This window comes from Parathielavia appendiculata (assembly GCF_033297405.1).
Source record: "Parathielavia appendiculata strain CBS 731.68 unplaced genomic scaffold N657scaffold_6, whole genome shotgun sequence".
NCBI classification, from domain to species: Eukaryota; Fungi; Ascomycota; class Sordariomycetes; order Sordariales; family Chaetomiaceae; genus Parathielavia; species Parathielavia appendiculata.
The window spans coordinates 741,889-752,364 of NW_026944225.1; the positions used below are offsets into that span (position 1 = coordinate 741,889).

General features: G+C 57.1%; 4 protein-coding genes across 4 annotated transcripts; 2 read left to right on the forward strand and 2 right to left on the reverse strand.

Moving 5' to 3' along the window:
* Positions 1-139: 139 nt before the first annotated feature.
* N657DRAFT_645310 (uncharacterized protein) lies at positions 140-1,648 on the forward strand (the record flags this gene model as incomplete). The annotated part of the gene is made up of 1 exon (XM_062792928.1): positions 140-1,648. The coding sequence occupies one exon, from the start codon at positions 140-142 to the stop codon at positions 1,646-1,648; it is 1,509 nt and encodes a 502-aa protein (XP_062647493.1).
* A 456-nt stretch (positions 1,649-2,104) lies between these two features.
* On the reverse strand, positions 2,105-5,166 carry N657DRAFT_422186 (amino acid transporter). The gene is made up of 7 exons (XM_062787299.1): positions 4,784-5,166; positions 3,979-4,722; positions 3,498-3,910; positions 3,307-3,442; positions 3,234-3,258; positions 2,589-3,160; positions 2,105-2,399 (listed from the first exon to the last, which is right to left on the reverse strand). The coding sequence occupies exons 1-7, from the start codon at positions 4,966-4,968 to the stop codon at positions 2,225-2,227; spliced, it is 2,250 nt and encodes a 749-aa protein (XP_062647494.1). The 5' UTR covers positions 4,969-5,166; the 3' UTR covers positions 2,105-2,224.
* A 670-nt stretch (positions 5,167-5,836) lies between these two features.
* On the forward strand, positions 5,837-7,926 carry N657DRAFT_645312 (ATP-dependent RNA helicase mrh-4, mitochondrial). Its single transcript, XM_062792929.1, has one exon. It carries the CDS (start codon positions 6,010-6,012, stop codon positions 7,753-7,755), a length of 1,746 nt encoding a protein of 581 aa, XP_062647495.1. The 5' UTR covers positions 5,837-6,009; the 3' UTR covers positions 7,756-7,926.
* N657DRAFT_645313 (uncharacterized protein) lies at positions 7,897-10,476 on the reverse strand. Its single transcript, XM_062792930.1, has 7 exons — positions 10,348-10,476; positions 10,039-10,290; positions 9,776-9,859; positions 9,662-9,723; positions 9,419-9,600; positions 8,755-9,371; positions 7,897-8,663 (listed from the first exon to the last, which is right to left on the reverse strand). Exons 2-7 carry the CDS (start codon positions 10,123-10,125, stop codon positions 8,184-8,186), a joined length of 1,512 nt encoding a protein of 503 aa, XP_062647496.1. The 5' UTR covers positions 10,126-10,290; positions 10,348-10,476; the 3' UTR covers positions 7,897-8,183.

The following is a 10,476-nucleotide window of genomic DNA, read 5'->3' on the forward strand; positions in this document are numbered from 1 at the left end:
AATCGTGTATTTTAGATGGTCCTTGGATAGGGGCTTAAGAGTAGATCTCGGCTGCATATCCGTGATGTCCGTCGTGGAAGATTTGACGCCCACGCTCAATGGTAAGGCGGCAAGGCCACAGCTCAATCAGATGGATGATATGAGCTGCTTCATCGTCGAAGTCACCTCCGTTGATTCGTTGGAGGTGCCCAAACTTTTGGATTTTTTCATACACCCTAAGATTGCTGCATCTAGGACTCGTGCACCTTGCTGGACATGGGTCATCAAGGTGCACGCGCTGCGACTCGCATGTACTATTATCTGTATAAGTGCTTCTCCATCATGCCACCTTTTTCTCCTCGTGACTTCAGTTCGTCTCGTCCATTCACTACTTTCCAGATATCTCGTCTTTGCCATCAGTTCACATTCCAAGTCCGCCATGGCTCTCACCTGTGACGACGTTACCGTGCTCGTCGCCGAGCACCTCGACATGGATTCGATGCTTGCCTTCATGCTCAGCTCCAGGGCCAACTACCAGCTGATCAAGCGCCATGAGCGGTCCATTGTTAAAGCCAAGATTGCGAGCATGGTTTTCGACCCCGTGCTCATGCCGCCTTTCGGTGCGCTCCTGTCATCATGTCCTCCTCCTCAACCAGATATGAACCGCAACGTCCTGGACCCTTGTACTTTTGCCATCGCCAAGGAGTTGGAATTGCGAGAACGTCAAATCAACACCATCTTCATCCCCCAATCCGCCAGCCCTCATGGCGAGATATTTCTCGATGGACTCAACCGGCTTCCCTCTTATCAGCGCCTCCCGCCAGACCAGATGGAGTGCTTGGTGGACGGCTTTAAGGATGCCTGCAGGGTGGCCGCCCGCATCGCCGATTGCGAGGCTTCTGTCCGTTTCAAAACCGAAAAAGCATCCAAGAATGTTGGCTATTACGAGGGTGGTGAGAGACGGCCCATCGAGCACAAGGTCCATCTTGCTCGGCAACAATTCATCCGCTCCCTGTCCCCGATCCGCCTGGCCTTCCTCACGCTGCTGCGACGTCTGGCGGGCATGAAATATGCCCGACAACAATTCCGGGAGCCCTACTACTCGGACACCTTCTGGGAACGCATCACGGCCTTCGAAGAGACCTTTATTCGTCATGGCACCGCCGTCATATCCGCCCTGTTGCTCCCTTCCGAGCCCGCCAAAGAACCCCACAGAGCCCAACTTGAGGCACTTAGCTTTGGGGTTGGTCACTCGCCGCCCCGGCATTCAAGCAAGCCGGCTGAATACTACGCGTCACAAGTCGACAAGGTGCTTCGGGAGGTCCTGGAGTACGAAGGGGCCTACTTGATGTCTTCGTCGCCCGACCAGCCTGAAGGCGATCCCAGGCCGATCCCAGACAGCCTCCACATGACGGTGCTGCATGCGTTTCAGGCTTCCGAAGAGAATGAGGTGGAACAGCGTCTCAAGACCACCAACGAGAAGGAGGATGCCGATGGCAACTGGCTGTTCAACATCGACGTCACTGTATTTGATCCTGATTCTGATGACGCCGAAGAATACGTGTCACCGATGATGTTGAGGGAACTGGACCCTCGGGACGCTCTAATCCTCAAGTGGATCAGGAGCACTAGGCACAACCTCGCACGCAAACACATCAGAGTAGACTAGGCCCCTAATGTAGCAAATATATCCAAGTTGGTAGAGATTAGGTTCTTCGAAGATTTAAAGTTGCATGAGTCACTGTCGGTCCAACTACGGTTCGTTCAACCAACCTTCATACAGATTATTATAGATGATATCTACCTCCAGTCATGCCCATCCGTCCCTATCATTTCCGTCCATACCGCCCTACGCCGTACACATGTACCACATAAACCGAACGATGTGCTCGAGCAACTCATTCCATTTACAAGCAGATCTCTATCCTCCTGCCGCCTCCATGAATACCCACCCGACAGAGTACCCACCAGTACTTATGTACATGCATGCATGATTGAAGCCTGATCATGGCCACGAACCCAAGGGAAATGCTGCCCCATCATCAACGCCAGATCATGACCACGAGGTGAAAACAGCATTACACGCCAGTCCATCGCTCATTACTATCCAACATAGTTCGCCGACGAGAACGACCGTTCCACTCCAAGCAGCGACCTTCACAGCCGGCTGTCTGTGGCCGGGTTCATCCGGTTCTCGACACGCTCCAATCCAGACACGCGTCCTCGCACCGGCGGTTGTTGGCTTCTACCGCAACTCGGGCGCTGAAGGCTCGGCGCCAATCAAGCTTTTCGGCAAGAACGCCCAGACGGTGCCCACAACCGACAAGACGAACGACAGCGTCATGACTGAAAAGGCGAAGACCCTTTCCCGAGAAGAGATCTCGCGGCCAAAAAGCTTGAGGTAGAAGGCGAGGGGCAGCCTGGAGCGCAGAGTCAGCAAACATCCATTCAGTCCACCCGAATACCAAATGATTCACCGTTTCCACTGTCTGCCCGTCACCCTGCTCTGAATGACACAACAAAACACGACCAAACACCAGCCGCCGAGCGAATAGAGGGAAGCAGAAGGATAGGGAGCCGGGAGAGAGGGAGGGAAAAAGAGCACCTACGTCACACAAATGGTGAAACACAACGCACTCCCCATAAACGCCATGATGCTGTCAAACGCCGGAAACACCACCGCGATCCCCAGAAACAGCATCACGACCCCCACCCTGACGGCAACCTTCATCGCCCCGCGAAACCCCATCCCCCTGCCGACCAGCCACGAGGACCACCACGACGATGCCTCTTCTCCTCCCGAAGAAGCAGGGACCACCAAGCTCTGCTGGTGAAGCCCCAGCAGCACCTCGAGCGTCGCGACGATGGGCCGGGCGTTGAGCGGGATCTTGGTCAGCGGAATGATGGCGATGCACAGGCACATGAGCACGGTCATGGCCCGCGGGTAGCTGGATTCCATCAGGATGTTGGACGTGATCTCGTCGCGGACTGAGTCGCCGAACATGAGCAGGCCCGCGACGGCGGTTGTGGCGTCCAGGATCCACTGCGTAACAACATAGTTTGTGAATGATGGGGGGACAATAAGTGGTTGAATGGGACTTGAAGGGAGACGTACGGTGAAAGAGAAGGTGATCTTGAGGGCCTGGCTGTATTTGTAGGGATGGCGCATGTCGCGGTAGATCTGGGCGATGGTGAGCGGATTGTTGTCACGAAGGTCTGACGATGGGCTCAATGCTAGTTAATGCTGGACTTACGTTGGGAAACACACCGTGACCGCCCCTGAGGATAGTTAGTCGGATACCTAGGGGAAGACTGGGCGGAACGTACCATGGAGACATCAGCAGGCCGAAAGACAGCGGCAGCGTCAGCCAGTTGGTGGGAAACATGTACGTCTGAGCCGGTTCGATGAGCGACCCCGGCGAGGTGGGTTTTAGCAAGCCGTCAAAGACCAGGATGAGCACGACTGTGATTCCGCGTCAGTGACTTTCTACAATGTAGGGGTCCTGATCTGAACTTACTAGTCAAACAGGAAAAAATGCCAATAACGCTCGTGAAGCTCAACAACCGTAACGGAAGGAAATTCAGGGGTATCAAGATAACAGCGCAGAAAACCTTCCAACCCGTGACTGAGAAGTACCGGGGGAATAGCAAGTCGAGCGAGTCGGCAAAGAGCACGATGAGCGCGACACAAGCGGCAACCAGCTCGAGCGTGAACAGGACGCTCGTGGCTATGCGCGCGTTGCGACCAAATGAGATGAAGGCGAGGTCGGAGAAGGTGATGAGGGTCGGATCGAGATCCATGCATTTGGCCAGTATCTTAGCCGTCCACCCTGTCACGGCAGCGCAAAGAAACAGAGCTATCATGCCGCAGATCCAGCCAGCGTACTTCATACCCATCGGCAGGCTCAGTAGACCGACCCCGATCAAGACACTACCGCCACAACCCAGTCAGCAAACACCAAACCAAACCTCCCGGAAACCCAAGGCAGAACCACCTACTTGGTCGAGTTGAACACCGTCTGAGGCAGCGTGGACTGCCCCTCCACAGCCAGCACAATCTTCCCATCCTGCTCTACCTCCTTCACCAGAATCGGGGGAAGCTCGCCATCCGGCACGTTCCCGCCCGCCTCCTGCTGCTGGCGCCACAGCGCGGCCGCCTGCGCCATGGACGCCCTCCCAGCACCACCAACATCCGACGAGAGGGTGCCATAGTCCACCGCCGCCGATTCACCGTAGCTCCCCACCAGCGGCGGCGTTGCTAGATGGGGCGGGACGGCAAACAGGGACCCGCCGCCGGAGCTCGTCGTGTAGCTCCCCACGCGGAACGCCTGGGCCAGATCACCACCGCCTCCCTCGAGCGGTGGCTTTCCTTCGCGCGACTCACGGCTCCATTGGCGGTGGAGGGCGGTTTGGCTGGTGCCGGGATCGGGGCTCGCGGTGCGTGGGGACTGGGATCGAACCTCACGCCCTGGTCCCTGGAGGGCTGCTTCGAGGTGTTGGCGGAGGAGTGAGGGCGATTCCCCGGCCTCTACGTCACGCTGCTGTCGGGCGTAGGGGGAGGCATCGCCGGATCTTAGTGACGGCGGTGCGATTGGGGCTTGGTCGGGGGCGAAGACAAAGCTGGGCCGTTGTGGGATGACCTCAGGGAAGCCGGCGGCGCGCTGCCAGCTGCGGGTGAACGAGCGGATGCTGTTGACGCCGCCAATGTCGGTGATGGCGGTGAGGCGGTTGGTGATGGAGGATCTGATTTATTGTCAGTCTCGGTAGATTGGCCCCAAGGAGCGAGTCTTATGTGCCGACTTACCTTCTCCGTCTCAACCGTTGGGTCCACTCGCTCTCATCCTGGTCCTGGTTCGAGCCAGTGCTGCGGCCTAGAAGAGACTCATTCTCCGACTGACCGCTCCCGTTGCCAAACGATGAGACGCTCCCGGTCCGGGAGAAACCCCCGCGGTCATACTCGTCCCAGTTTGTCGGGTTCCGCGAGGTCATTTGCGTTGAGTCTGGATCACTAGGATGCGGACGACTCTTGGGATGGAAAATGGAAGTCAAGGTTATCCAACGGGATCAGGGAGGCTGTTGAGATAGTTATGAGCAGATTCCAGATTATGCCGCAGCGTTCGCGAGGTACCGCCGGGAGCTCAGCTACGCGGTCGCGTGCGCAAGGATTTGCTTCGCAGGAGACGCCGTCGAGTGGATTATGGTGGAGTTGAAGATGGAGTGATGATTGTCGAGAAATGCGGAGATTCACTTGATGCCTGCTGGACAAAAGGAACTACTACTTCACTGGAGGCTTAAAAGGGAATAATGAGGTAGTAAGTGCTCCAGTAAAATATTAGCGGTTTTCCATCAAATGGCTGCAATAAATTGTTCAAGGTAAGGAGCATGTCATCCGGAGCCGAGACTCGGGATGGGCCGAGCAAAGTAGCGACCTAGGCACATCATCGTCATGATGCATCCCGTCTGTCCGCTTGAGCCTTGCACAGAGTGATAACTAACGCCAGCTGCGGGTCTAGGAGGTCTTGTGAACACAACATCAACCGTCAATGCAACGCCGGCTATCTTGCAGCAGTTATCGGGAGGGTTGGGTATCATGCCGACGTATCAACTGGACATTTCGAGTTGCTTGCTAGAAAATTCTTATCGTAGAGCGTCCACCTTCTGATTACAGATGCAGAATGCAGAAGGGGAATCTGTGCCACATTGCCAAGCTGCGTCTACACAGTACGACGAACATGAGCGGCGGCTTGCATCGGCTCCAAGCCGCAGCAGACCGCCTGCTGCATTTGTCGAAGCGGTGAATTGTGGCAGATTATTTTCGTTTGGCCCGACTTCCTTTTGCTGCTACCCCGGTAGCCATCTCTTTTGGATTTACACACCTCTCCTGCGATGATGTGGCGGACGGCGCGTGACTCAGTCTGTCTGCTATGCCGCTCGGCAGCACAGCCCCGGAATACACTGCTGGAGCCGGCGCGGCCATGGATCAGCCAACGCTCCTTTGCGACTCGCAGAGACCGAGACCGTCCGTCGCGCATGGTCCTCTCCGAACGGGTCGCCCGCGGTCCCCGAACAGATGCCTCGAGGAGGTCCCGCGATAGGCCAGAGGGTCCTTGGGCTGGCACGAACCGCACAGTTGCCAACATCGACCCGGATCGCCGACGGGGTCCGCCTCGAGCAGCATCCAAAACATCGGCCACCAGCGCACGCGACAGGGACTCCAATGACAGGGGTTCGCGCGATGGCGACGACAGCCGCTTCAAAGCCCTCAAGATGCAGCGCGCCCTCGCATCCATTTCATACCGCGAACGTGCCGTTGTCAAGGCACGCATTTCCGACGTCGAATCCTTCGATCAGTTCAATCTGCTGCCGCAGTTGAGAGACGCCGTCTACGAAGAGGTCTTGAAGGGGATGGTGGACATCAAGCCGACGCCGGTCCAGAGGCTGGCCATTCCGGCCCTGCTCGGCCAGAAGATAGGCCAGCGCAGCCCCGCTCCCGAAACAAAGAAGGCCGAGGCAAAGAGACAAGAGTTCCTCCTAGCCGCCGAAACAGGGTCCGGCAAGACGCTGGCGTACCTGCTGCCCACCATCAACGCCCTCAAGGTGACCGAGGCTGACGACCCGGCTGTGGCGGCATACAACCAAAGGCTAGAAGCTGAGAAGGTGCGCCGCGGCGGGACCCCGGTGTCTGAATGGATCGACAACTTCGAACCGCACCCGAACCACGCCCGCCCCCGCGCCGTCGTGTTGGTCCCGACCGCCGAGCTCGTCGACCAAGTAGTCGCTGCCGCGAAAAAAATTTCGCACGTCATCAAGCTCAAAGTGCGCGCTTTCTCGTCCAATCTCAAACCCACCAAGATTGAGCGCAACATGTACAGCCACGGTGGCATCGACATGGTGGTCGCCACTCCGCATCTCCTCGCCTCCATGGCCGACAAGGACCCCAACATCCTCTCCCGGGTGCGCCACCTCATCATCGACGAAGCCGACTCCCTCCTCGACCGCTCCTTCTCCCCCGAAACCTCCAAGATCGTCGACCGCGCCATGCCCTCGCTCAAGCAGCTCATTCTCTGCTCTGCCACCATCCCGCGCCGCCTCGACAACTACCTGGCCACCCACTTTCCCAACATCCACCGCATCGCCACCCCCAATTTGCACGCCATCCCGCGCCGCGTCCAGCTCGGTGTCATCGACGTCTCCAAAGACCCCTACCGCAACAACAAGCTCCTCGCCTGCGCCGACGCCATCTGGTCCATCGGCAAGGACGCCGCCCTGCACGACGGCGCCTCCAAAGATGAGGTGGACGTCAAGCGCATCATGGTCTTTGTCAACGAGCGCGAGACGACGCAGGAGGTGGCCGAATACCTCGTGTCCAAGGGCATCGACGCCGTCGCGCTGCACCGCGACACCCCCGAGCACCGCCAGAGCGAGATGCTCGCCAGCTTCACCAGCAATGAGCCCATGCGCATCAGCAAGGACGAGGCGGAGCAGAACAAGCAGGCGATTCTGGCCAAGACGAGCGGTGCCGGCAGGCGGCATCTGCCCAACACCAAGGTCATTGTCGCGACGGATCTGGCGTCGAGGGGCATTGACACGCTGGCTGTCAGGCATGTGGTGCTGTATGACGTGCCGCATACCACAATTGATTTCATCCACCGGCTCGGGAGGGCTGGGCGGATGGGAAGGAGAGGGAGGGGGATTGTGTTGGTTGGCAAAGACGATCGGAGGGATGTCGTTGCCGAGGTGAAGGAGAGTATGTTCATGGGGCAAGCCCTCATCTGAAATAATCTGACGATGTATGATATGGAAGGGTTTGTACTATAGTGTAACGGCATAGAGTAGATACTTACCCAGCGTGTTATGGGAGTTGAGCGGGAATCTGTACTGCGTTGGATCTCAGCCCAAGACCGTACAAGTATCTGTAGCAATTATGAACAGCTAGCCAAGTTGAGATACCCTGACCAGACTACTATGTATTATCTAACATATCGACTCCTCTATCGTCGTGACTCATAAGTTATAGTCGTCAACGTCGTTGAAATGAATAGCCAAACACAGCTCGCTCGCTCGCTCGCTATTTTGAAGTGAAACCCTAAAACAGAAAAGAAAACCTGTGTCTTGCCTTCTCTTTTCTCCTTTCACCCGCCCCGTCATCCCCACATTGGGTGTGCTCCCATCCCGCTATAGAGTACTCCCCGCTCCCGCAAGCATCACTTCGTAAAGCCCACGTCCCACGTCCTGACCTTACTCAGCGTGCGCTTCCTCATGGTCGCCATGATCTGCGCCTCCATCTTCTCGATGCCCGCCTCGATGTCCGCATCCTCCTGCGCGTACTTGACCTCGCGCCGCTTGTCCCACCACCGCCAGCCAACCACGATGAGCACCGTCAGCGGGACGGATATGGCAAAGTAGATCCATAGGAGCGGGGAGACGGGGGACCAGCGACCACCACTTCCACTTCCACTTCCATTGTCGGTGCTGGCCGCTAGGTCTGTAGAGTCCGGGATGAAGTCGAAAAAGGACATGCTGAAGACCGAGGCGAGGTAGGTGGACGGGAGGAAGATGGCGCCCATGAGGGAGAGGAGCTTCATCGAGGTGCTGTCGCGCTTGGCCGCGTGGGCTAGGCGGCGCTGCTCACCGGCCATTTGGAGGCCGAGTTTGGACTCCTTTTGGGCGATGATGTTGTACAGCTGGCACGGAGGTCAGCTTTCAAATCGGGAAAAAAAAGGGGGCAAAATGGAGGGGAGCTTATTGAGGGGACGGGAAAGGGGTATTGCTTACGGCCGCGCGCTGGATCGTCAGCCGCTCCAGCGTGATGTGCGCGTAGTTTTCGATGCCCTTGAGCTTGGCCTGGTAGAAATCCAGCCGGGCCAGCAGGCTGCGGTGCAGCTTATCCACCTCGCCGCCGCGGCCGCCGTACGCCGGGTCGTCGCGCGCCCGGTCCCAGAACTTGTCCATGGCGGCGCCCACCAGCTTGATGATCTCCTGGTACGCCTGGGGCCGCTTCCACAGCACCTGCGAATGGCACTCGACCAGGTCGCGGTTGATCTGATCCAGGTCGACCATGGCGTCCTTGACGTACTTGCTGTCCTCCTCGCGCACCTCGGTGCGCATGCTGACGGCGTGCTCGAGGTTGCGCAGCCACTCGCGCGCGTTGCGCTGCTTGACGTCGTTCTTCATCGACAGGTCGTGGCTGAGAATGATGAGGGGCAGGAGCAAGGGGTGCAGGACCTGCGCCGCGCACGCCCGCAGGTGTCTGATGCTATCGACGAGGTCCGAGGATGGCGTGCCCTTGGCGTAGCCCGTCGTCATGTGGGTGCGGAACGAGTGCGACAGCATGAGCTCCCAGCCCCGGGTGCGGCCCTTCTTACGGACATCGGATTTGCGGAATATTATTTCTGTACGGATTAGCTAGCACCTAGAGAACTGGGCTAAGGGCTCGTACGCAAGTGCGGGTCGTCGTCGTCCTGGTCGAAGGCGCACCAGAAGAAAGGGCCCACCACGCTGCTGCCCTCGATGGCGCGGAACGGTAGGTGAAAAGCCCGGACCATTTCCTCGTATGCCTGGTGTGATAGAGAGAGGTAACTCGGACTAAAGGTCTCGGGGTGGTCTGCATCAAGTTGGAGGCTGCGAGATACGCCTGATCAGGATCATCGGGCTCATCTCACGGTAGCCGGGAACAACTCACATTAACCGTATACCACCGGTTAACTCAACGTTCGGGGGCAATTTCGGAGGTGCAAATGCGCCCTTGTACCGTCAGTTGAGGATCATAACATTGAACAGTTCACGGGTAGCTTACCCGTTGATGCAGAAAGTTGCCGAACTCAGCGGGAAGCTCATCCAGACGAAAGCGATGTTGCTCGTTGGTGTTGCGCGAGGGATCCTGAACCAACACATATTAGCCCATCTGAGTCCCATGTTAGAGCCATGACAACGTTGCTTGTTGAAGTTCTCTCGCCACCTGCTCCGCCTTCTCAGCATTGTGATCTCCCGGCCGGTTTCAGCTCCACGCGATGCCTGATTGACCATCGTCCGCTCTCAAGTCACGATGTGGCAACTCACCGAGTAATTGAAGATTTCGAGGTACTGGGTCTCCTCCTGGACGCACTTGCATTCGGTCACGTAGGACCGAAACATATAGTCGTCCATGGTTCCCTTTTTTCCGATTGCACCCTGACCCTGTTACAGACCCCAACGCTTTCAAGAGACCAACGTTCATCAACGGATGGTACTAGGTCTCAAAGTGCAAGACGCTCATGTGCTCTCCGAATATAAGATCAGACACAACCAAGATATCGGACAAGCAAGGTGAGTCTGACGGTGTGTAAGCGGCAACTGGATTAACAACATAAGATCGAGGTCAAGACTCACCATAATATTCCGTCTTTACCTCATGCTCAACACAAGTGACAGATTGGATATATCAGTTTAAAGCGACGACCAAAAAACAGACAAACCTCTACCCAATCCATGGGTTCGCTGAATCCTCACAGCCTCGCC